General features: G+C 41.7%; 1 protein-coding gene across 1 annotated transcript; it reads right to left on the bottom strand.

Annotated features, from left to right (window-relative positions):
* Window positions 1-146: 146 nt before the first annotated feature.
* On the bottom strand, window positions 147-26901 carry LOC118856680 (ceramide synthase 4-like). Its single transcript, XM_036767142.1, has 10 exons — window positions 26729-26901; window positions 26000-26117; window positions 24430-24548; window positions 24190-24247; window positions 22320-22370; window positions 7844-7936; window positions 7183-7311; window positions 3356-3462; window positions 2890-3046; window positions 147-317 (listed from the first exon to the last, which is right to left on the bottom strand). Exons 1-10 carry the CDS (start codon window positions 26899-26901, stop codon window positions 147-149), a joined length of 1176 nt encoding a protein of 391 aa, XP_036623037.1.
* Between the last annotated feature and the right edge of the window lie 832 nt (window positions 26902-27733).

Genomic DNA, 27733 nt, shown 5'->3' on the forward strand with positions numbered 1-27733 from the left:
GATAGAAGTGAAAGGCCCCTCTCCACTACAAGTCTTGTTCTATGAAGTAAATGTTCAATCAGAATTTGAGACATTTCCCAGGGTGATTCAGTCATCAGACAGTTAGGAGACCAGTCATCCAGGGATTCTCACTAAGCTGAACTAGGTTATGCCACAGGGACAGCCTCAGTGAGCTGGCCAGTCCTTTGAACTCCCCGGGGCCGAATATGTGTGACATCATTGAACTGGAGTCTTCCATTACTCTGCTGTTTCATTGTCAACTGCTCATCATCACTCAGGTCTGGCTCCTCTAGGTCACTCCTCACATCATTCTTTATCTGAGAACCATAGGGATAATCAATCAATAAGCATCTTTTAAGCTCCTACCACACACCCATCACTGTGCAAAGCAATGGAGGAACCAAAACTAAAATGCAACAGACCCTGCCCTCAAGGAACTTCCATTCTATTGGGAGATATAGACTGCACTTATAAAATTATATACAGAATATATGCAAAGTAAATAGACAAGGAAATTTTGGGATGGGTGGCAGTAGAAGTTAGGGGGTAGGGAGGAAATCAGGAAATACCTAATTTAGGTGATGCTTGCACTGAATCTTAGAGGAAATAAGGAATTCTAAAAAGTAGATGTGGGGGGCGGAATTACATTTCAGGTGTGTGGGGAAAACAGGTGCAAAGACACAGAGATGGAATGTGGAGTGTCCTCAGTGAGAGATAGCAAGAAGGCCAGTTTGGCCAGACAGAATTGTGAGTGAAGTGATGGGAGTAATGTGTAGTGAGCTGGAAAAGTAGATCGGAGCTGAGTGGTACAAGGTTTTAAATGACAAATAAAGGCTATACTTTCTTTTGGTGGTAATAGGGAGCTACTGGGATGGCCACTGTTACTTTGTCATCGATCCTGCCTGCTGTTTTACCCTCTGGACCACTAGACCTTGGATTTGCCCTGGCACTGTGTGAACCCTCAAATGCACTTTCACTGATTTCCAGCTTTGAGATATGCATCAATATTCCATTGCTCCTGGATCCATTGCTCCAGGAAAGGACATATTGATAGATTATGACTCCCTTTACAACTCCAATGGCTTCCCAAAAGAGATAATGTTTGTAAAGTGCTTTGTAAATCCTAAATCACTACATAAATGCTAGCTGTTATTCTCAAACCAAAACAAACCTCTCTGGCCATCACTATCCTCTATGTGTTGCCTCTCTTTTCTTAAGCATACAGCCTCAATTTTTTATTGATATCTCTGGAGCTTAGTATAATGTTAAGGCTTTTAATAAGTGTTTTTTTCATTCATTCATTCATTGGGTAGGAGTTTATTCTTTCCTCGGTGAATGAATTGATCACCAAGTCTGGGTCCTGGTGACTGTTATCAATCAACAAACAGAGGATTCTTCTTCGTTCCACCCTGAATGAGTTCAGTGTCTCCCCACCCCCAACTCACCCCAAACTCCTACCTTCATACTGGGGGACTTTAATACACCTGCTGATACTCTCTTAAATACCTTAATTTTACAACTCAACTATTCAACTCCCATGACCTACTCCTCTCCACCTTAGCCACACATGGAAATAAATGGTCATACCCTTGAGCTTGCCATCACGCACAAATATTCCGCTTCCCTGTACATAAATTCTGAGATTAAGCTCATCCAATCATCTTTTATTATTGCACCTTTCCCTCTGCTTTATAACATCCAGTGTTGTTCTTCATTGTGACCTCCAACCCCTCAGTTGCTTATCAAGTTATCACCCCATGCAGTGGCTACACTCTCCTTTCTTTCCTATTTTGACCTCTTGATAAATCAGTCCAACTGGATTGTATCCTCTCCATTTGAATCTCTTGCCACCTTGTCCTATTAACTATCATGCTTTGTCCAGCACTAACCTTGGATTATTCCCACCATCCACCTCCTTTGTTCCTATTCACATGCTACTGAATGGAGATTGAGAAAACCACAAGACCATAATTACTGAGATTTCTTGCAAATCTGTTCCACATCCTCAACTGGGCTCTCACTGAACAAGAGAATCCTTCTATATTTTCCTAACTGATTTGCTAGACCACTAACCATAATGGAAATTCCAAACCTTTTCATCCCTCTTCAAGACTCCCGCAGCAGTCTCTCCCTTTAGTCTCTCAGCTGAGGACCTGACCTCCTACTTCACTGAAACAATTGAAGTCATGCAACGAGAGCTCCCTCATCTCCCCTCCTCCTCTTCTCACCTTACTCAGGCATCTTCTCCCACATTTCCACCTTCACCTTCTCTCACATAAAAATGATGGTCTTCCTCCTTACTAGGCACACTCCTTGATATGTACCCTTGATCTCATCCCTTTCCATCTTTTTAAGCATACTGTCCTCTCTATCATCTCCTTTCTCTCTGATCTAACCTGTGTTTTGGGAAAACCATTTTTCAGTTGTGTGAAGGATGAATTAAATAGTTCAGGTGAAAGGTGGTGAGGACCTGCACAAGAATGATGGGTGTGTGAATAAAGAAGAAGGGGTGAGAAGGGTCAGATATTGTGGAGGTAGAAGTAATGAGATCTGGCACCTGACTGAATATGTAGGATGAGACATAATGGGAAAGAAGGATGGACAGAGATGGGGTGAAAGAAATGAGAGAGAGAGAGAGAGAGACAGAGAGAGAGAGAGAGAGAGAGACAGAGAGAGAGAGAGATTGAGATGGAGATTGGGAAAAACAAGAAGTGAAAGACAAGGACACTTGTACGATGCCTTGTTGGTACTACTTGGGTGACTATTGGCGCTAGGATGCCAGGCCTGAGTTTCCATACTCCATTTACCACCCCTTTACTCCCCTTTTCCTTTGCTGATGGTCATGGGTTGGGGGTAGGGTGTGTGGGCCAGGAAAAGATTTGTACCTACCTGGCCTTCTGAAAAAAGCTTGAAGAACAATTTGAGGATAAGGAAAGACCAGAAGAGATTGAGACTCTGTGCAACCATCAGGAGGGCATTGGAAAAATAATATCCAAAGAAGAGCTGGTTGTTGGTCTGGAAAACACAGTAGGTAGTGTAGATGACTCTGTAAGAGAGAGAGAGGAACTGGGGGTCACCATGTGGGAAGGGAGGAGGCAGGCTGCCAGAGCTTAGACCCTTAGGTCATCAGAAACAACATTGCTATCCCCCAAAATGGAGGGGTGGAGTAAAAGTCACAGGGATCATCAAAAGACCCCTGGCCTGACCTTATCCCATCTTTTTCACAGGACTTGTCAGGTAGGAGACTCTCTCCTCTTTCTAGGAGGCAGCTCTTGGCAGCAGAAGGTCTTCAGGACTCAGACCCTTTTCCTCCTCCATGCCCTCATCCCATCCCACCTCCTAGAACCAGGCTCACTTGTTTGGGAAGACAATGAGTCTGCTCACAAGGAACACCAGGCCAAAGATGAAGAACATGATGTCCTTAGCTATGTTCCACTTCGCGTAAACTAGCATCTTACAGGCCTGGAAGGAGACAACAGAGGGAATTTGGTAACACATAAACCTAGAGTTGGGAGGGGGCCTCAGAAGGTACCTAGTACAACCCACACTTGTCCAAGAGTCACCCTAGAGAAGTCATCATTTCATTCAAAGGTCTACAATGATGGAGAACTCATATCTCCACAGACCATATATTCTACTTCTGGAAAGCTTTGTACCTTAAGGAAGCTTTTTCTTATATGAAGTCTAAAGATTCCCCTTGGAGGTGGGGCTGAGATTTAGGGCATTGACCTGTGAGAAATAGCCCTACTCCATCCTTTTTATTTTTGTAGGACAGAGCTAGTCACAGGATAGATGCACATGAATGGGTTGTGACATTTAGTGTGGATCTATCCCCCTCTAACCTACCCCTCTCCAGAACTTCTCCATTTCTCTCAAAGGCACCACATCTCTCATCACTAGATTTGACACCTTGTCATCCTTGACTTCTCACTTTTGCTGCCCCCCCCCATACACATACCCACAGTATCTCTCATCGATATCTTTTTATCTCCAGTTACACAACCACCAGAATTAGGGCTAGTTCCTCTTGCCTGGATTACTGTATGCAGCCTCCTAATTGGACTCCCTGCCTCAAGCCTTCTCCCATTCCAATTCATTCTCTGCTCAGCTGCCAAAGTAATCTTCCTAAGGTACAGATCCAACCATATCAACCCACTGCTTAAAAAATTCCAGTGGCACTCTATAATCTCTAGGATCATATACAAATCCTCATGTTTGGCATTCAAAGCCTCTCATGACCTAGCTCCAACTTACCTTTCCAAACTTATTACTCATTTTCCTACACTCTATTCTATAACCAAGTCTGGCCTATTTCCTGTTCCTCAAAATCATTAAAGAATATGATTAATATATCCAAACAACAATAATAGATAGCATGTGTGTTTTATTGTTGTTTAGTTTTTTCAGTCATGTCTGACTCTCAAAAATACTGGAGTGGTTGCCATTTCCTTCTCCAGCTCATTTTACAGATGAAGAAACTGAGGGAAACCACCTTAAGTGACTGATGTTTAGCAGGCACTTAATAGATGTTTGTTGATTGATTGATGCATGTCTGGATTAACTGTTATCTCCCCTGTTTGGTCAGTGGGTATTTCTGAATGCGGTCCAAACTGCATTCACTTTTGTGGTTGCCAGTGTCATCCCTGAATTCCCACTGTACTTTTTCTTCACTAGCTTTGCAGAGCTCTTCCAAAGAAGAATTGTTCAGATGCACTTCACTATTTCTGCTTGCAAGTTGATGTTCCCCCCCATCTCAACTACAGCCCTTTGTTCTGTGTATCCTTTGTCCTAGAGCTGAATCTTTTGGGACCCTTTCGGAATTCAACCTGTTGCTTCCAGTCTCTGTCACTTTCTGCCATGAGCACATTAGCAAAGCCACCATTGATTCTATTAGCCAAGTTATTCAGGGCCTCTGTGTAGGTCTACAGAGTTATGCTCAGCCTACCCAACTTTCCTCCTCTTTCAGCTCTATCCCCTGCCCACACTTAGATACCTTCTCTCTTATCCTGCCTCCCCATGACTCCTGCCAAGGCTTGCCTATAAAGGGGAGAATTGAAGAATGCTGCCCTGGAAGAGCTCACACAGAGACACTAGCCATCCCCCGTAGGAAGGCTAAGCAAGAGACCTGATCACTGCCGTGCTGCATGAACCCCTCACAAGTAGGACTGGTGCTTGACTATTGTTATTATTATTATTTACTGAGGGACATCGACTATGCTAGAGTGATACAGTAAGTCTTGATTAGCGCTGGAGTGTTGACTGTCCACGGAAAATCGGAAAAATAGATTTGGGATGGAACTTTGTTCCCTGAAGTGGGCCATGGGAATTGTGGAAACATCTGTGTCCACTTTCCTTTGGGACCCTTCACCATTAGGTTCTTTGCTAACACTTTTGCTCTGTTGGACTTCCAGCAAGGTTGGGGAAGGGATTTCTTTACTGTCCACCCATCTTTACTGCAGGTCACAGACCCGTGATCTTGAGAAATAGTTATTTCCACCCTTGGTCGTAGCCTTATAGGAAAAGAGTTCCAGTGTTCTGAATTCAGGCATCAACCTATCAGAAGAAGAAGAGCTTCTCAGAGAAGACAGTCATTCCTATAACAATGCTGTAGCTGAAGGACCAAAGTAATCTATGCCCTGGCTGGTTAGGAGATCTGGATCTTGACAACAAAAGCCTGCAGTCAGTGTGAAAAATCTGTCCGAGTGTTTCACAAAGGGCCCATGCCTTCCAGGAGGAGTAAAATGAGCATAGAGAGCTAACGATGATGTTTTATAACTGTATAGTTAGTGTTGCTCTTGTGTGTCTTTTGAAAATGTGAATTTGTTTCAACACGATTGATATGTTAAGGAACACTTTGAGCAGAACAGGAATTTCAAGTTTGTTTCTACTCATTTTTTTTTTCTGCAAAGAACAGTGAAAGAGCTCAGAAAATGGCACCACTCACAGCAGCTGAGAAGCTGCAACCCTACTTGACCTCTACCTCCACAAACGACATTCAGGTCTTTGTCAAGGTAAAGTGTCATTGTGCATCTTTTTGTACAGCAGGAGCTGAGAGCAGAGAAAGGCTGGGCTACACCACTCCCACCTTTGCCCCTACTCCCCTCTGCTGTGGCCTCATGTCAACTTGTTTGTGCACCTGGGGCCTAGATGGGCCTAGCAGCAGCCCACAGCCAATGGCACAACCTCCACTTGTTGTACTATTTATGCATTTCATAATCATTTGCATATATGTAAAACTGTGTATGCTTTTTAAAAATTAGGTTCCCACCTTTTTTTTTTTGGTGTATCACTGCTAGTTTTTGAGTTTTGTGCCTTTAGCCTCATTATCCTCATAAACTCTGTGTTTTTTTTTTCATTGGTGATTTTGAATGGCACCGTGTTTCTTGGGAATGCTCATGTCACATTATAGCAGAATGACTGTGTTTGCTAATGCACTGAGACAGAGTCTTTTGCATCAGACATTCCCTGTGGTGGGGGAAATAAAGGGCTGTCCTATACCTAATACCTGTATTACATAATGAGAACATTGTTTTAGAAGTGAGCCAGTTAGTACGCCTCCTCACCTATTTTGGGGAGACACTAGATGTGAACCATAGCTAAGTTTTATTTTTAGAGATTTCCCAGGACTTTTACTCTCTGAGAGTAAACAGAGTTGGGGCAGCTAGGTAGTGTAGTACATAGAGCACAGGGCCTAGAGTAAGGAAGATCTGAGTTCAAATCTATACTCAGATACCTACTAGCTGCGTAACCCTGGGCAAGTCACTTAACCCCTATTTGTCTCAGTTCTTCTTCTGTGCACATGCTAGAGAAAGAAATTGTAAACCATTCCAGTATCTTTCCCAAGAAAACCCCATGGACATAGTACATAGTCCATATGTTAGACACAACCGAATAACTAAACAACAAGAACAAAGGGGCAGATCCAGGGAGAGAAAAAGTCTCATCTCTCTCTTTTGGGTCATTCCCGCCCTCTCCAGGGATGTGTCAGGTCCATGTGAGCCCTGAGTCCCTACTTCTGTTAAGGCCTCCTGGGCTACCAGCCACAGTGGAATACAATAATGGTGGGGGAGTTTAGGGACAGCTTTGTTCCCTTCCCTAAGGCCGTGGCCTTGCGCACATGAAGCTCCCAGGGACTCAGGTGGACCCCAGCTATACTCCTCCAGGCTGGATTCACCCACTCACCTCCAGGAAGACATCTGACACGTCATGTAATAGAATCACCAGAGCACCAATGCGCAAAAGGTTGGCAGAATAAGAGTAGAACATCAAAGTGATACTCATAAAATGGTGGATGATGTGCTGCCAGAAGTCCTGGGAAGAGGAGGGCAGACATGAGGACCTTGCTTACTTTCCAGAGGATATAGCTCACTTTGCCCATCCTTAGGGTTAGACTCTGACCCACAGTGTAGGTGTGCCTTTCCTCCCACCAGTTCTGCCCTGATTACACGACAGTCCTTTTAGGGAAAGTTCCAGTCTGTGAAGAGGATGAGATTGAGGTGAGATACAAGCAGATGATGAAGAAGGAGAGTCAAATGGCTGAAAGTATGTTGGAGGGAGAGCTGGTGATTGGGTTGGATATGGACCTCCAGAAAGAACACCTCGGCTATTGAACTGAACAGATGGAATTGGCTCCTTAGTTTCTGGCCCCCTTACCACATTCAAGTGACCAGGTCTGCCCTTACTGCTTCCCATTCCTCAGGAACTGGCCTTCAGGGCCAGGACCAAGCATAAGACTTTTCTCATGGGACAGACACTGGAAGCCAGGCTTTTCTTCCCTCTATTCTTCTCCCTTGACCAGGAAGATAAGAGCTTTCCCCAAAACCTGGGATCCCTCCAGACTCACCTTCCTCTTCACATCTTGGGTCAGAGTGAGCAGCAAGGAGAGATAGAAGCTGAGCTGCAAGAGGTACCACCAGTATAGGGCAGGCTGTAGAGGCTGAGGGTCAAAGGAGCCACTTGGTCATTGGTGTTGCCCAGAGATAGACACAGGGTTCAACAGAGAAACAACTGTTTTGGAACTCCAGTAAGATGGGACCAAACACTCTGCCTTATCCCATTCTCCAGCCATGCTAGGCTATGGTCTATCGTTAAAACACATCTGGGACCAGTCCTCCGCAAATTAGTCATGCCCAGCAATCAAGCAACTAACAATCACCTATTAAATTTACCTATTATGTGCCAACCACTGGGGATACAACGACAAAAATGAAACAGTTCCTGCCTTCAAGAAGCATACATTCAGTTAGGGGAAACAACATATACATGCAAATATTTATACACATACATACATACATTCACAAGTACCACATACGTCCATATACATATACACATACGTATATAGTACATATGTATGTATATATATACACACACATACCCATATGAAATAGATAAAAGGGAATTTGGGGGAAAGAAACTAGCAGTTGGGTAATCAAGGAAAGCTTCACAAAGAAAGTGGCATTTGGACTGAGTCTTGAAGGACTATAGTTATTTCAAGATATGGTGGTGGGGAGGTAGGGCATTCTCAGCATGGGGGATGGGTGCTGAGTTGGGAAAAGGAGAACAATACAGTACAATAAGGCTGAAAAGGTAGGTGGAGGTGAGATTATTGGCTTTAAATACCAAACACAGTAGTTCATCTTTGACCTTTGAAGAATAAAGGAATCAGTGGACTTTATTTAATTAGGACGTGATATAGTTAGACCAATTTCTCTGGTGGCTGCATGTAGGCTGGATTGGAATGGGGAAGAGACTCAAGGTAGGGAGTTCAATGAGGAAGCTAATACAATAATCTAGGTGAGAGGTGAAGAGGGTCTGTGGCTGCATGAGTGGAGAGAAGGTGACAAATGTGAGAGATGTTGGGAAGGTAGAAACAATAAGATGTAGGAACTGATGATATGGGGAAAGGAAAGGGAAGCATTGAGAATGACGAGCACATGAAATTGTAAACCTCATTTGGAAGGGTAGGGCTGCTCTCAACAGAACAGGAAAATTTGGAAGCCAAATTGGTTTTGAGGGAAAGATATTGAATTGTATTTTAGATATGTTGAGTCTGAGATGCCTGAAGGTCATCCAGCATGAAAAGTTGAAAAGGCAGTTGGAGATGTGTGACTAAAATTCAAAAAGAGAGATTAGGGCTAAGGGTAGAGATCTAGGAGTCATCAGCATAGAGATGATGATTAAATCCAGGGTCCTGAGGAAGTACACCGATATAATAATGTCAATAATAATCATAAAAATAACTGATGTTCATATAAGGCTTTAAGATTTGCAAAGCACTTTACATATGTTATCTCAATTAAAATTAATAACATTCCTTGGTGGTAGGTGCTATGATTTTCTGCATTTCTCCAGATGGACACAGGGCTAAATGACTTCCCCAAGGTCATACAGCTAGGAAGTGTTCAAGATAGGATTTCAACTGAGGACTTCCTGACTCCCAGGTCCATCATGTTATGTACTACATCACCTAGCCAGCAAGAGAGAGAACGTAGAGAGAGAAGAGAAGAGGGCCCAACACAGAATCTTAGAGTTAGAGGTAAGGGGTGTGACATGGATGATAAATGAAGAAAGGAAACTGAGGTAGAAGAGTAAGACAGGTAGCAGAAAAAGCAAGGCAGTTTGATAGCTCAGTGAATAAAGTGTTTAACCTGGAGTTAGGAAACCCTGAGTTCATATACTGCCTTAGCCTTTTGCAAACATTGAAGTATTGTATTAATGTTATTATTATATTTATTATTATTAAGAAAATAATATCACAAAAACCCAGGGAGGAGAGAGCATCCAGTAAGAGAGGGGGGTCTCAGTGTCAAAGGTTTCAGTCAAGGAAAGGTGAAGATTTTTAAAAAAGATCATTAGATTTGGTAATCTAGGGACCACTGCTTACTTTGGACAGAGCAGTGCAGCTGAGTAATGAGGTATGGGAAGTCTTCAAAAGACAGGACAATATTGCAAGTAGATCTAGGGGATGGTAGGGTCTAGGGACAGTTTCTCAATAAAGGAATGAACTTGAATATGTTTGCAGGGAGTGAGGAAACAGCCAGTAGGTAGAGAGAGAGAGTGTAGGTCAGAGAAGGGATAATTGGGTGACAGTCTGTTGAAGGAAAAAAAAAGGGGATGAGATCAAGGGAACCTGTTGAGGGGTTGGCCTTGCTGAGAGAGGCTATCTCTTTATTAGAGACTTACATAGAGCAGAGAATGGCGTATGATATGAAAGGGTTTTGAGATATGGACAAGGCAAAAAGAGGTAGCTCGTGGTGATTAGACAAAATCCTCCTCTGAGACAAGGTATGGAGAGGGGGTGATATGGGCAACTCAAGGAGAGAAGAAAATAATTGGGACAGTTGTTGTGGGGAATGCCCAAGACTATCATTTGCAAGGAGACTTCAATTATGAGGGCATAATCAAAGTTACAGAACGTAACAACTAACCTTTTTTCCCCCTGAAAAGGTTACCAAACTGGAAAGTTAGGGAAATGCTGTAGACAGTTGACCCAGAGGCTAGACAAGCATTTGACAAACTCCCTCAGGCTATTCTTGTAGAAAAGAGAAGAGATGTTACCTTCTAAAGGGTACAGTTAGGTGGATTCAGAGAGGGTTGAATGGCTAGAACTTAAACGTCATCATTTAGTAATAGTTTGACATTGACTTGGAAGGAGGCCTCCAGTGAGATATCCCAGGATTAATGGTTGGCTTTGTGCTGTTTAACATGTTTTTTTTCATTAATGAGTTGGATAAAGATATAGATGACACCAAGCTAGGAGATAGCTAGCCAACTTGATGACAGTTAGGATTCAGAGAAATCTTGACAGTCTAGGGTGTCTAGATAAAACTAATAAGTGTAAATATAGGAGGCAGAGCCAAGATAGTGGAGAAAAGGAAGGAACTTTCATGAGTTCTCCTAAGTTCCCCTCCACACAACTTTAAATCATGCCACAAAATGAATTCTGGAGAGGCAGAACCCACAAAAGGACAAGGTGAAACAATTTTCCAGCCCAAGATAACTTAGAAGGACTGAAGGAAAGGCTGTCTTATTTGAGTATAAGGGGAACACAGCACAGTGCAGGTGGGGTCCAGGCAAGCCAGTGGGAGGCCCCTAGCTCTAGGACAGATCAGCAACCAGTATCCTGTGGCCTCAGTAAAGTAGGTCCGTGGCAAAATGGGTTAGCTATGAGGCTTCCAGGTCCCCCCCCCCCCCCCCCCCCCCCCCCCGCTCAAGTGCAGCACATGAGTGGCCAGGCCTGGACGGCCTGCTGCAATAGGTGAGTTGCCAGCCTGGGAGGCCCCAGTGCAGCCGGCCAGTGGCCAGGTCCCTGGTCCCCACATAAGAAGCTTGGGACAGTCCCTTGTACCCCAGGAATAGAGCTCAACTTTAAATGTCATGAAATAGGCTAGAAAGTGAGCAATAAAACCACCCACATCCAAAAGAACCCTGACCATAGAAAGCTACTATGGTAATAGGAAGATTGAAGCACAAACTCAGAAGAGGACAACAATGTCAAAATGCCTACACATGAAGCCTCAAAGAAAAATACGAATTGATCTCTGGCCCAAAAAGAACTCCTGGAAGAGTTCAAAAAGGATTTTAAAAATCACAGAGGTAGAAGAAAAATTCAGAAAAGAAATGAGAGTTAATGCAAGAGAATCATGAAAAAAGGTCAACAGCTGGGTACAGGAAGAACGAAAAATGGGAAAGATGTACAAAAATTCACTGAAGAAAATAACTCCTTAAAAATTAGAATTGTCCAAATAGAAAAGAAGGTACAAAGATCCATGGAGGAAAACAACTACTTAAAAAGTAGAATGAGCAAAAAAAAAGTAGAATGAGCCAAATGGAAAAGGAGGTACAAAAGCTAACTGAAGAAAATAATCCCTTAAAAATTAGAATTGGGAAATTGGAAGCTAATCACTCTATAAGACATCAAGAATCAATCAAACAAAATCAAAAGGATGAAAAAATAGAAGAAAATGTGAAATATCTCATTGAAAAACAACTGACCTGGACAATAGATCTAGGAGAGATAATTTAAGAATTATTGGACTACCTGAAAACTGTGATTAAAAAAAAGAGCCTGGACAACATCTTTCAAGAAATTTTCAAAGAAAACTGCTCTGATATCCTAGAATTAGAGGGTAAAATGGTAATAAAAAAAATCCACTGATCACCTCCTGAAGGAGATCCCAAAATGAAAACTTTCAGGAATATTATAGCCAAATTCCAGAACTTTCAGGTCAAAGAGAAAATGCTGCAAAAAGCCAGAAAGAAACAATTCAAGTATTGAGGAGCCACAGTCAGGATGACACAAGATTTAGCAGCTACTACATTAAAGGATCAGAGGGGTTGGAACATGATATTCTGGAAGGCAAAGGAGCTTGGATTACAACCAAGAATCACCTACCCAGCAAAACTTAGCGTAATCCTTCAGGGGAAAAAAATGGATATTCAATGAAACAGAGAATTTCAAACATTCCTAATGAAAAAACCAGACTAAATAGAAAATTTGATTTTCAAATACAAGACTCAAGAGAAACATGAAAAGGTAAATGGGAAAGAGAAAACATGTTATTCAACAAGAAATTCAATAAAATTAAGCTGTTTACATGCCTACACAGGAAGATGATACTTGTAACACTTAAGAACTGTATCACAATAGGAACAGTTAGGAGTACAAATAGACAGAGAGTGTGAGTTGACATTGATGGGATGATATTAAAAAAATTAAGGAGTAATAAAGAGGATTTCACTGGGAGAAGAGGAAAAGGAGAGGTAGAATGAGGTAAATTATCTCACATGAAGAGACACAAAAGACATTTTACAGTGGAGGGAAGGAGAGAAGGGTGGGGTGAGCATCACTTGCACCTTACTCTCATTGGATTTGGTCAAAAGGCAACAACATACACACTCAGTGGGGTATCATAATGTTAATGGGATATGAAGATCTTCACTGCCCATTAATAGGCCTCATATGGAGACCATTAAGTGAGGCTTGCTTAGGGGAGGCTTGCTTGTAGGAAGGCTTTCACATATTTTGGTACTAAGTTGATTAGGCACTGAGTCATGGGAGTTGTGCTGCCTTCTGGCTCTGAGAAGTGTATATATACTCTGAGTTGGTATTTTGCTTTGGGGGTTTACTTATGAGAAGGATCTTGTGATTTCTTGGTCGAGACTCTGAGTAGCTGTATGTTCAGAGCTCCCCAACTACTCAAATGTAAAGGTTCTCTCACTCCAGTGATGTATGTAAAGTGTATAGCCATATTGCTTTGGTTCAGGCAGTTAAGAGTCCTGTCTGTTGGTCTTTATGCTAATTTCTCTGCTTGCATTTTCTCTGATGTTCAACGTGCTGACCCTTCCCCTGAACTAGTGAATGTAACTAAAAGGAGGATTGTTTACCTCTTTTTGAGCAGTCTTTCCTAGAAAAGCAGATTAAAGAACCCATGCCAGCAGGTCATCCTGAGTATGCTAGGGTGGTTGCTGTTACAGGTATAGAAATCTATCTTACTCTATAGGGAAGTAGGAGGGGAGGGGGACAAGAAAGGTGGGGAACTGATAGAAGGGAAGGCAGATTGAGGGAGGCAGTGGTCAGGAGCAAAACACTGGCCAGGAGAGAAGAGGTGAAAGGAGAGAAAGAGAGACAGAGAGAGACACACACACACAGACAGAGACAGAGACTGAGAGAGACAAAGAGACAGAGAAACGGGGGCGGGGGAGAGAGAGAGAGAGAAATGGGGGAAAGTAGAATGGAGGGAAATACAGTTAATAATCATAACTGTGAATGTGAAAGGGATGAACTCACCAATAAAATGGAAATCAATAGCAGAGTGGATTAAAAATCAGAATCCTACAATATGATGTTTAAAAGACACATGTTTCAAGCAGAGAGACACACAGAGTAAAGGTAAAAGGTTGGAGCAGAATATATTATGCTTTAGCTGAAGTAAAAAAAAGCAAGGGTAGCAATCATGATGTCAGACAAAGTAAAACCAAAAATAGGTCTAATTAAAAGAGATAACCAAGGAAACTACATCTTGCTAAAAGGTACCATAGACAATGAAGTAATATCAATACTAAACATAGGGGCAGCTAGGTGGTATAGTGCATAGAGCATCAGCCCTGGAGTCAGGAGGACCTCGGTTGAAATCCAGCCACAGACACTTACTAGCTGTGTGACCCTGGGCAAATCATTTGACCCTGATTGCCTCAAGGAAAACCAGCCTAAACATATATTCACCAAATAGTATAGCATCCAATTTTTTTTAAAGGAGAAGTTCAATGAGTTACAGGAGGAAATAGTAAAACTATACTAGAAGGGAACCTCAACTCTCCCCTCTCAGAACCAGATAAATCTAACCACAAAATAAACAAGCAAGATGTTAAGTAGGTGAGTAGAATTTTAGAAAAGTTAGATATGATAAACCTCTGGAGAAAATTGAATGGGGACAGGACTATCCTTTTTTCCTCAGTGGTACATAGTACTTACACAAAAATTGACCATGTAGGGCATAAAAACCTCACAATCAAATGCAGACAGGCAGAAATATTAAATGCATCCCTTTCAGATTATGATGCAACAAAATTACATTTAATAAAGGCCTATGGAAAGATAGATTAAAAATTAATTGGAAACTAAACAATCTAACCCTAAAGAATGAGTGGGTCAAACAACAAATCATAGAAACAATCAATAATTTCGTTAAAGACAATGATAACAATGAAACAACACACCAAAATATAGGGATGCAGATGCAGCCAAAGCAGTACTTAGGGGAAAATTCATAGCTCTAAACTCTTATATTAATAAAATAAAGAAAGAGCAGATCAATGAATTGAGTATGCAACTAAAAAGACTAGAAAAAGAACAAATTGAAATCCCCAATTAAACACTAGATTGGAAATCCTGAAAATCAAAGGAAAGATTAACAAAGTTGAAAGAAAACTGTTGAGCTGCTAGATAAAACTAGGGGCTGGTTTTATGAAAAAAAAAAAAACCAATAAAATAGACAAAGACCAACCATTGGTTAATTTAATTTAAAAAAAGAAAGAGGAAAACCAAATTAGCAGGATCAAAATTGAAAAAGATGAATTCACCACCAATGAAGAGGAAATTAAAACAATAATTAGGAGCTACGTTGCCCAATTGTATGCCAATAATTTTATGATACCAGTATGGTGCTGGTATCTAAACCATGAAGAGCCAAAACAGAGAAAGAAAACTATAGACATGTTTCCTCAATGAAATGATGCAAAAATTTTAAATAAAATATTAGCAAGGAGATAAAAGCAATATATCACAAAAATCATACATTATGACCAGGTCAGATATGTACCAGGAATGGTGGGCTGGTTCAGTATTAGGAAAACTATCAGCATAATTTACCATATCAATAACAAAGACAAAAGAAACCATATGATCATCTCAATTGGTGCAGAAAAAGCTTTTGAAAAATACTGCACCCATTCCTATGAAAACACTGGGGAGTATGGAAATAAATAGAGCTTTCCTTAAAATGATAACTAGTATCTATTTAAAACCATTAGCAAGCATTATCTGTAATGAGGAGAAGCTAGAAGCCTTCCCAATAAAATCAGGGGGGAAGCAAGGAAGCTCATTATCACCACTATTATTCAATATTGTACTAGAAATGTTAGCTATAGCAGTAAGAAGAAAAAGAAATTGAAAGAATTAAAACAGGCAATGAGGACACAAAATTATCATTCTGCAGATCAAATGATGGTATACTTTAGAGAATCCTAGAGATCAATTAAAAAACTCCTTGAAATAATTAACAACTTTAGCAAAGTTGGAGGATATAAAATAAACCCACATAAATCATCAGCATTTTCATGTATTACCAGCAAAGTCCAACAACAAGAGATAGAAAAAGAAATTCCATTTAAAGTAATTGTAGACAATATAAAATACCTGGGAGGCTACCTACCAAGACAAACCCAAGAACCATATGAACACAATTACAAAACACTTTTCATGCAAATAAAGTCAGATCTCAACAATTGGAAAAATATCAATTGCTCATGGGTAGGCTGAACCAATATAATAAAATTAATTTATTCATGCAGTTCCATATTAATCAAACTACCAAAAAATTATTTCATAGAGTTAGAAAAAATAACAACAAAATTCATTGGGAAGAACAAAAGGCCAAGAATATCAACTGAATTAACTAAAACAAATGTGAAGGAAGGTGGCCTAGCCATACCAGATCTCAAACTGTATTATAAAGTGGTAATCATCAAAACTATCTGGCACTGGAGTGGTGGATCAATGGAAGAGATTAGCAACACAAGGTACAATAGTAAATGACTATAGTAACCTTGTGTTTCATAAACCCAAGGACCCCAGCTTTTGGGACATAAACTCACTGTTCAGCAATAACTGCTGGGAAAACTAGAAAGTAGTTTGGGAGAAACTAGGTATAGAGCAACATTTTAGACTGTATATCAAGATAAGATCAAAATGGATATGTGATTTATATGTAAAGGGTGATACCATAAGCAAATTAGAAGAGCAAGGAATAGTTTACCTGTCAGAATTATGGAGAAGGGAAGACATTACAACCAAACAAGAGATAGAAAACATTGTGAAATTAAAATGGATAATTTTGATTATATTAAATTAAAAAGGCTTTGCACAAACTAAACCAAATGCAACCAAAATTAGAAGGAAAGCAGAAAGAAGGGAAATATTTTTTACAGCAACTGTTTCTGATAAAGCTTTCATTTCTCAATTATATAGAGAACTGAGTCAAATTTATAAAAATAAAAGTTATTCCCTAATTGATAAATGGTCAAAGGATATGAAGAGGCAGTTTTCAGATGAAGAAATCAAAGCTATCTATAGTCATATGGAAAAATGCTCTAAATTACTATCGATTAGAGAAATGCAAAGTAAAACAATGCTGAGGAAACACCGTACACCTGTCAGATTGGCTAATACAACAGAAAGGAAAATAACAAATGTTGGAGAGGATGTAGGAAAATTGGGAACCAGTGCACTGTTGGTGGAGTTGTGAACTGATCCAATCATTCTGGGGAGCAATTTAGAACTACATAAAAAAATCGATGAAACTGTGCAAACCTTTTGATCCAGTAATATCAAAAAGAGAGAAAAAAGGGGAAAGGACCTATTTGTATAAAAATATTTATAGCAGCTCTTTTTGTAATGGTAAAGAACTGGAAAGTGAGGTGATGCCCGTGGCTGAACAAATTGTGGTATATGATTATTAGGAAATATTACTTTGCTATAAGAAAGGATGAGCAGGCAGATTTCAGAAGAACCTGGAAACACTTATATGAACTGATGCAAAGTGAAGTAACCAGAACTGGGAGAACATTGTACATAGTAACAACAACACTGTATGATGATTAACTGTGAATGACTTAGTTATTCTCTCTTTTTTTCTGAGGGGGGAAGGCAGGGCAATTAGGGTTAAGTGACTTGCCCAAGGTCACACAGCTAGTAAGGGTGTCAAGTGTCTGAGGACGGATTTGAACTCAGGTCCTCCTGACTTCAGGGCAATTCCAAAGGACTCATGATAAAAAATGCTACCCACCTTCAGAGAAAGAACTGATGGAATCTGAATGCAGACTGAAGTGTGCTATTTTTCACTTTCTGTATTTCATGTTTTGGGTCTGTGTTTTCTTTTAAAACATGTCTAATATGGGGGGGCAGAGCCCAGATGGCAGCTGGAAAACAGGGACTAGCATGAGCTCCCTGCTGAGTCCCTCCAAAAACCTATAAAAAATGGCTCTGAACCAATTCTAGAACTGCAGAAGCCACAAAACAGCAGAGGGAAGCAGGGCTCCAGCCCAGGACAGCCTGGATGGTCTCTGGGTGAGGTCTATCCCACATGGAGCTGGGAGCAGAGTGGAGCAGAGCCCAGTGTGAGTGGTGCAGACCAGCCAGACCATGAGCCAGGCGGAGCATGCCCTAGCGCCCTGAATCAGTGAGCTGCAGCAGTTACCAGACTTCTCAACCCACAAACACCAAAGACAACAGAGAAGGTTAGTGGGAAAAGCTGCAGGAGTGGGAGGAGTTCACGGTTCAGCTACCGCCCCGGGGGCGGTGGAGGTGGGGCAGCTACAGAAGTACAGCTGCAGTTGCCGGCCCCAGGCCCACCTGGTGGGAGGAATCAAGTGGCTGATCAGAGCAGGAGTGCAGAGCCTGCTGAAGATCTAAGTCCAGTCCGGGTTGGGGATTCTTAGGGAAGGAGGAGTGCTGGTGTGGCAAAGCTGGCACATACCCCCAAGCTTGGAACATAGTTCTCTAAACTCTACAAGCAGTCATACCCCACTGAGAGACTCAAGGGTTGAGTTAGTCATCTGGGAATATGGCCAGGCAGTGAAAACGGACCCAGATTCAGTCTCAGACTTTGTATTCTTTCTTTAGTGACAAAGAAGACCAAAACATACAGACAGAAGAAGTTAACAAAGTCAAAGAGCCTACAACAAAAGCCTCCAAGAAAAACATGAACTGGTCCCAGGCCATGGACGAGCTCAAAAAGGATTTGGAAAAGCAAGTTAGAGAAGTAGAGGAAAAATTGGGAAGAGAAATGAGAAGGATGCAAGAAAACCATGAAAAACAAGTCAATGACTTGCTAAAGGAGACCCCCAAAAATACTGAAAAATATACTGAAGAAAACAACACCTTAAAAAATAGACTAACTCAAATGGCAAAAGAGCTCCAAAAAGCCAGTGAGGAGGAGAATGCCTTGAAAGGCAGAATTAGCCAAATGGAAAAGGAGGTCCAAAAGACCACTGAAGAAAATACTACCTTAAAAATGAGATAGGAGCAAGTGGAAGCTAGTGACTTGATGAGAAATCAAGAGATTATAAAACAGAACCAAAGGAATGAAGAAATGGAAGACAATGTGAAATATCTCACTGGAAAAACCACTGACTTGGAAAATAGATCCAGGAGAGATAATTTAAAAATTATTGGACTACCTGAAAGCCATGATCAAAAAAAGAGCCTAGATATCATCTTTCAAGAAATTATCAAGGAGAACTGCCCTGATATTCTAGAGCCACAGGGCAAAATAGAAATTGAAGGAATCCACTGATCGCCTCCTCAAATAGATCCCAAAAAGAAATCTCCTAGGAATATTGTAGCCAAATTCCAGAGCTCCCAGATCAAGGAGAAAATACTGCAAGCAGCCAGAAAGAAACAGTTTGATTTTTGTGGAAACATAATCAGAATAATCCAAGATCTGGCAGCTTCTACATTAAGAGATCGAAGGGCTTAGAATATGACATTCCGGAGGTCAATGGAGCTAGGATTGAAACCAAGAATCACCTACCCAGCAAAACTGAGTATCATGCTCCAAGGCAAAATATGGATTTTCATTAAAATAGAGGACTTTCAAGCTTTCTCAGTGAAAAGACCAGAGCTCAGTAGAAAATTTGGCTTTCAAACACAAGACTCAAGAGAAGCATGAAAAGGTAATCAAGAAAAAGAAATTGCAAGGGACTCACTAAAGTTGAACTGTTTTGTTTACATTCCTACATGGAAAGATGATGTGTATGATTCATGAGATCTCAGTATTAGGGTAGCTGAAGGGGATATGCATATATATATATATATATATATATATATATATATATATATATATATATATATATATATATATATATGTTTAGGTATATATATATGTTTAGGTATATATATGTATAAGTGAATGTGTATGTATGCATATATGTATGTGTATATATATAATATATATGTGTGTGTATATATGTGTGTGTATATATATATATATATATATATATATATATAGAGAGAGAGAGAGAGAGAGAGAGAGAGAGAGAGAGAGAGAGAGCAGGCACAGGGTGAGTTGAAGAGTTGAAGATAAAGGGAAGGTATCTAAAAGAAATAAAATCAAATTAAGGGATGAGAGAGGAATATATTGAGAGAGGGAGATGGGGAGAGATAGAATGGGGTAAATTATCTTGTATAAAAGTGGCGAGAAAAAGCAGTTCTGTAGGAAGAGAAGAGAAGGCAAGTGAGGGGGGAATGAGTGAATCTTGCTCTCATCGGATTTGACCTGAGGAGGGAATACCATACATACTCAATTGGGTGTCTTACTCTACAGGAAAGGAGAAGGAAGAAAATAAAAAAAAGGGGGGATGATAGAAGGGAGGGTAGATGGGGGTGGAGGGAATCAAAAACAAACACTTTCAAAAGGGGACAGGGTCAAGGGAGAAAATTCAATAAAGGGAGATAGGTTAGGAAGGAGCAAAATATAGTTAGTCTTTCACAACATGAGTATTGTGGAAGGGTTATACATAATGATACACATGTGGCCTATGTTGAATTGCTTGACTTCTTAGGGAGGGTGGGTGGGAAGGGAAGAAGGGAGAGAATTTGGAACTCAAAGTTTTAAAAACAGATGTTCAAAAACAAAAAAAAAGTTTTTGCATGCAACTAGAAAATAAGATACACAGGCAATGGGGCGTAGAAATTTATCTTGTCCTACAAGAAAGGAAGGAAAAAGGGGATGGAAGTGGAGTGGGGTGACAGAAGGGAGGGCTGACTGGGGAACAGGGCAACCAGAATATATGCCATCTTGGAGTGGAGGGGAGGGTAGAAATGGGGAGAAAATTTGTAATTCAAACTCTTGTGAAAATCAATGCTGAAAACTAAATATATTAAATAATAAAAAAAAGAAATGAAAAAAGATTAAAAAACATGTCTAATATGGCAATATGTTTTGCAAGTTTGAACATGCATAATCTATATCAAATTGCTATCTCATGGAGGGAGAGGTGAGGGAGGGAGAGAGAAAATTTGGAACTCAAAATAAAAAAAAAGAATGTTAAAAATTGTCTTTACATGGAACTAGGGAAAATAAAATATAATTTTAAAAAGGTAAACACAAAATCTTAAATTTTAAAGCAGAAAAGTTTAAAAAAATCCATTTCCCAAGTACAATATGGGGTAGAGGTTGTTAGCTATTAATTGGTCTGAAAAATTTCTGGGAATTTAGTCAGCAATGTAATGAGACAACCAAAAGAATTAATTCAATATTAGTCTAAGTTATGAGAGGAATAATATTCAGTGCTAAGTAAGTCCTTTTGCAGATAATTATGGAGGAATGTGTTGAAGGAGACAGGAGGGAACGAAATCAAAGGAATCTGTATAGGGGTTGGCCTTGGTGAGAAGAGTAATCTTTTTATTAGAGACATAGAGAAGAGAAAAGGGGGATGTTGTTTAGGCATTTTGAGATATGGCTGAGGGAAAAAGAGGGAGGTCATGGCAAATGGCCTCTTTTCTCAATTAAGTATGGGACAAGGTCCTCAGCTGAGTCAGGATGTGTGAAGGGGGTAGTGTTGGCAGCTCAATGAGAGATGAAAAGAATTGGGACAACTTCTGGAGGGAATGCAAAAGACAATCAATTGTAGGATGGGAAGGAATTATAGTGAGTCTGATTTGGCCACAGTGTTGAGTTCTGGGTGCCATATTTTAGGGAAAACTTTGAAAAAATGGAGGAAGTTGTAAAGGAGAGTGATCGGGATGTGGTTATGGGCCTTGGGGTCACACTGATTAAAATCAGCATTTATTAAAATGATTGAGTATAGTTAGCTTGGACAAAAGAAAATAAATGGAGGACATGGTTAATGTCTGTAAATACTAAGAGGGGCCATCATGTGGAAGACAACTCCAGAGGGAAGAACTACACTCAGTGGAAGGAAGCTACAGAGGGCCAGATTTAGGTTTGATGTAAGACCAAACTTCTTAACAAAGAGAGTTGTCTTAAAGTAGACCAGGATGCCTCAGAAAATATGGGGTTTGCCCTTGCCGGAGAACTTCAAGTAGAGGTGATGTGAACATTTTTTTGAGTAATTATAAGGGAGACTTTTGTTCAGTTATGGCAGCCTTTCTGGTCCTTTTCAACGTTGAGATTCTATGATTCTGAAGGCAGGGGTTTGGAGTAAGGATAGGAAGAGGGAGAGAGCTTGTAGCAAATACATTCATTTCTGGCCACTATGGGGTGTGGTAGATGGTGTACTGGACCTGGAGTCAGGAAGACCTGAGTTCAAATCCAGCCTCAGAATTTACTAGCTGTGTGATCTTGGGCAAGTCACTTAACCTCTGTCTGTCTTAGGTTCCTCATCTGTAAAATGAGGATTATCATGGCACCTTCCACAAAGTTGTGAGAATCAAATGATATAGTATTTGTAAAGTGCTTTACAAATCTTAAAGTGTTTTATAAATACTAGCTTTCATCATCATCATCATCATCATCATCATCCCCAAGGCTGGTTTCAGTGGATAAATCTGGCCCTGGCCCTGTTCAGTGACCGCTCACCTGCTTAGGGTATCCATTCCAGAGTGTCTCTGGCTGGCCAAACCAGGTTTCCTGTAAAAAACAAGGGACATGTTCCAGACATTGCTTTCAGAATCACTAGTCCCCACAAGTAATGGCTCCTCACCATAGTTTTGAGCCTTCCCCTAGGGAACTCTAAGTACTCAACAGAAATGATTGCACTGTCACTTTATATCATCTCCTATCCTTATCTTGGCCTCCTCCTCCCCGGGTTCAGGACAAGTCAGAATCAAACTTATGAGGTATAACCCCTGGTTAGATGAGAGGTTTGACCCTTTGTTCCTTTCTACATCCCTTCAGATCATTAGTATCTGATCCATCTGTTAGCTCTCCAATAGCTAGAGAATATGGGCTGGGTTGGGGAGGTCTGTCAAACTATGAAGCTTCCAAGTGACTGGAGCATTTAACCAGTCTTTCTGTTTAAAAAAAAAAAGGTTTTAGTAGTGTAATATGGCAGCCCAAAGAGCTAATTGGACATTGGGCTGCCCCTAAAAGGGGCATAGTTTCCAGGAATAAGGAGGAGGGGAGGAGTAATCGAGCTGTATTCTGTTCTCATCAGACCTCATCTGGAGGATTGGGTACAGTTCTAGGCAGCATGGTTTAAGAAGAAAATGGATAAGCTGGGGAGTGCCCAGAGAAGGGCAACCAATAACAAGAAGTAGGTGAATTTGTCTAGAATATGGAGTCTCTAAGGGGGCTTATGTGTGATAAGCCTCAAAAGATAGATTAAAGCCGAACTGTGAAAGGCTTTAAAAGTAAAAAAGAACAGTTTGCATTTTTTCATAGAGACAACAGAGAATCAGTCAAGTTTTTTGAGGAGGGAAGTGACCTGGTCAGATGGGAGCTTTAGGAACATCTGTGAGGAGGATGGACTGTTAGAAGGGAGACAATAGGGGCTGCAGAACCAAATAGGAGGCTATTACAATAGTGGTGTAAAGGTGGTGAGGACTCGAATTAAGGGGGCTCTGGTGGGAGTGGAAAGAAGGAGATGGTTTCCAGAGATGTTATGGAAATAGAATCAGCAAGACTTGGTCATTCATTAGAGGGGAAGGGCTTTGAATTCATGTCACATGAGGATCTACTAGAGAAAATGGACATGTTTAGCCTGGAGGAGATTCAAGGGAAACATGGTGATCGCCTTCGAGTCAGTTGTCATTTCTATGATTGAGGCCACTATTTCTGTTTCAGTTCTCATCTTACTCTCCCTGTCTATTGGTCAGACTGACCAGTCTAGCTACATCACCCTTAGAGAGCTGCAATGTGGGGTGATATAAGAGGATGAAGGATTTAAGGTTGATAGGGGGAAAATGCATTGGGAGCAAAGTAGGGGTGGGGTGACAATGAAATAGGTAGGAAGAGAAGGGAACAGGATGAGAGAGAAAGCAAGTGAAGATAAGGTGTGTGTGTCGGTGGGGGGGGGAGTGTAAGAAGGCAGAGAATAGAGGAGCAGAATCAAGAAGAGGAGAATCAAGAGAATGGGAAGGGAAAGGATTAGAGAACAGAGAAGAGATAGAAAGGACAAGGCATGGAGGGGGGGCAAGGGATGAAGAGAATGAGAGATGGAGAGGACAAAAATTCACAAAGGGTAAAGGGAGAAGGATGATGTGTAGGGGGACATGGGAATGGACACAAACGCTGGGTAAAATAAGAAGGGACAAAGCAAACATTGTGGGAATAGAGAACAAAGAGGATGGAGAGAGAAAAGATGTAGGGATAGAAGGGATTGGAGGAGGATGGAAGAGGATGAATGGGCAGAGAAAGGCAGAAGGACAAAGATAATGGGAATGAAAAGAATGAGGAGTCAAATGAGGAGGGATGATCATGTGGTGGGGATGGGACAGGACATACTCACATTGTAGAAGACAAGTAAACCTCCAAAGGAAGAACAGGAGTAAAATAAAAATCTCGAACTGAAAATACAGAAGAGGGGTAGAGATGAACGGATGAGGTCATATTGCTGGGGGTGGAGGGAGTGGGTGGGGGATGAACAAATTGTGGGGCCCCTGCTTTCCAAGTCAGACCTGGTTCCGTGGCCTACTGACCCAAGTCTAGATACCTTAGAGCCAGTCTTCCATCGGTCCCCCCAACTCACCAGGATTCAGAGAATTTTTTGCTTATTAATGGTCGTTCTTGGTTTCTTCGACGTCGAAACCAGCGCTCAGCTTGCCTCACAGAGAGGTTGCACTGGCTGGCCAGGTCACTCAGCTCTTCCTGGAGATAGCAGGAGATTAGGAGTAGGGTGGACAAAGGGAGGAGCTTAGCTTCTGGTGACTGCCCTCTCCCCTAAGCTCATATAATTTCCCTAATCAGAGAGTGCCCATTCTGCTCCCCAGGGGCCTGGAGGCTTCCAAGAGTATGGCATGTTCTTGAGCCTAGTCTCCAGGGGCAGGGTCCAAGGAGCTGCCTCCTTCTCTAGGACTCCCTCCCTGCCCCAGACTGGGACACAACTGCCCCAATAAAAGCATTCCCCAAACCACACCCTGGCCCCTGTCATAGCCATGGTGCCCTTTGAGGAAGAAGAGGTCCACACTGGGGGAGAATCTCTGAAACCGTCATGTCAGGCACTAGGGAAGGATGAAAACTAACCATTCTCTGCCTTAACTGAGCTTACATGTGTACATGTAACTAAATACAAAATAAACGTAAAGAAATACAAAGTAATTTCAAGAGTTTATCAATAATTGGGAAAATTGGGAAAAGTTTCTTGAAGGAGGTAGAAGCCTTGAAGGGAGCTGGAGTTTCCATAATGAAGAAGTAAGGGCATCCCTGGGGAAGGAGAGCATGCCAGACACAGGAGCCAGCCTACACAATGGCATGGGGGTGGGAGATGGGCTGTCAGATACAAATAATAGCAAGCAGGTGAATTTGGCTAGGACAGAGAGTGTGGGGGTAATGATATACAATCAATGTAGAAAGGTAGGCTGAAGTCCAATTGTAAAGAGCTTTACAGGTCAAAAAGAACCATTTGAATTTTATCTTAGAGTCAATAGAGTCATACAGCTTTAGGAATGTCTGACTGGTGGCTGTGTAGAGCATGGATTGTAGAGGGGAAGACAGTGTGGGCAATGGAATAAATAAGAAAGCCATTGCAATCGTGGGGGTGGGGAGGCAGAGGTGGTGAGGGCCTTAACGTGGCTGTGGGAGGAGTAGAGAGAAGCAGATGGTTTCAGGAGATATTATGGAAACAGAATCACCAAGACTTGGCGACTGATTCAATATGGAGATGAGGCATTGGGACTCTTACAGAGGAAACCCATGTCTACAGAACATAGAATGGGAAATTTGGAAATGATGTTAGAGATCATGCCTTTTCGTTTTGCAGATGAGAAAACTAAGGCTCTAAAAAAAGTCAAGTGACTTGATTAAGGTCACAAAGCAAGTCAGCAGCAGAGGTAGAATTAGAACTCAGTTCTAGTGAACTCTTAATCCCTTCTGAGGTTAGAGGTTGGTAAAGCTTGATGCTCAGAGTAAGTATCACCCTCTCTAGAAGAAACAGGAACATGGAGAGCAGGTGTCTGAGTGAGCCCTGGGCTCAGAGCACTTCCCATCTCCCCCACATCTTATTCAAGGACCACTGAACACTAGAGACTGCCCTGTTGAAGGTGATGGAGGCTTAAACCTTCTAGGATCTTTAATGGTATCCAAACCTGGGGCCTGCTCACCTTTTTGGGATTCTTACTCTGGGTCTGGAAAAATGACTCCAGGATGGGGTTGGGAGTAGCCTTGATCCTGAGGGGGTCACACACACCCAGGGCTCTGCTCAAGGGCAGCCCTATGATCCTGTGAGAGGAGACAGGAGGAGCTGAGTATGCATGAAGTCTCCCGTTTATGGCCCTTTGGGAGCTCCCTGCCAAATCTCTCCCACCAACTGACCTATCAAGCCAACTTGGCATAGCCTGTGGGAGATAGAGCGTGGGAGGAGGTATGAAAGGGACAGAGTACATGTGGGGTGCATATTGGATGCTTAACCTAGAGGAAGTTCTTTTCCTCCATATCATATATTTTCTTTATGGGAATAGCTTCTGCACTGTCAGGAAAGAGGGTAGGAAGATCCCCTTCAGTGGATGAGATGGGCTGCCCAAGATGCAGGGCCACAGTTAAAGAGCAAACATTCTCCCCCTTGAAATTCATGAAATATTTGGTAAGCACCCACTGTGTTACCAAGCCCAGTGCACAGAGCTAGGGGGAGATATGGACTTTATGATATCATCCTTGCCCTTAATAAGTTTATGGTCAGATAGGGAATAAGGCACCCTATGCATCAGACTTTTATCAAAGATATTTGATGGGAAGATTTTTTTTATAGTAAACGTTTTCTAAAAACAAAAGTCATCAACAAAATTTTAATTTTTTTAAAGGGAGTAAGGGGAGACCCTCCACAATTGACTCACCTCCCAGTGCCATATCTAATGACTATTAAGACAAATGTCAGAGGAATGACTGCCAGCAGGTCTTTGGGATGAGGGTATGTGATGCCATCTGAATCTTCCAAATCAGCCCAAGTGTACCCAGGGGGTATCCAGTACTCATCCTTCCAAAATGACTTGTATAGGGTGGCCAGCATCCTGAGGGTAATTCACCAAATGTCTCAAGAGGGATTGGCAAGGCAAACCATGGTTAACAGAGTCAGTGTACCCAGATAATCAATTTTAGAAATAGAGCATGTCATAACCATAAGAGACCTTAGGGAAGTCTAACTACTTCATCTTACAGATAGAGAAACTGAGGCCCCAAAATAGGAGGAGACTTACCCAAGGTCACATGGTGAATCAATGACAGAGCTGAGCTTGGAACTCAGGTCTCCTGATTCCCTTTCCAGGGATATTTCCACTCCATTTGCCACCCAGAGGTCCTGGAAGTTGGGGGGTTAGGGCATGGGTGAGAATCCATTGCTGAGTGGTTCTCCTCTAACAAGCTGGCTGCTGCCTAAATCTTCCTTGGCATAAGAGACCCAGGTGTCCCAGTCTGTCTTAAACAGATTAGCTCAGCCCAATGCTGTTTCTCATGTGACCATGGATTGTCAAGGTAGCAGAGGCCAGGGAAGGCAGCTTCACAGTGAGGGAAAACAGATCCTAGAACCAAAGAACTTGCTGGGCCCATAGAACCCAGAACATCAGAAGTGGAAGGCCCTTAGTGAATGTCAGAGCTAAGAGGTTCTTAGGACCAAAACCAGAATGACAGAGCTAGGGGTAACCATTCATTTCAGGCAAGAAGAGTGATCTCCCTGTCACTAAAAATATTCAGGGAGAAAGGCTGCATGATGACTCCTGTTGGTGACAATGTAGGAGAGGATTCTTGCTTCAGGTGAGAATTGTACTAGACCCTGTCTCAGGGCCTGTCCAGCTCTGTCACTCTAAGCATCTTCTAGAAGAGCTTCCCCTGGCTCCCTCCCCTCC

Source organism: Trichosurus vulpecula, chromosome 1 (genome assembly GCF_011100635.1).
Source record: "Trichosurus vulpecula isolate mTriVul1 chromosome 1, mTriVul1.pri, whole genome shotgun sequence".
Classification (NCBI taxonomy): Eukaryota; Metazoa; Chordata; class Mammalia; order Diprotodontia; family Phalangeridae; genus Trichosurus; species Trichosurus vulpecula.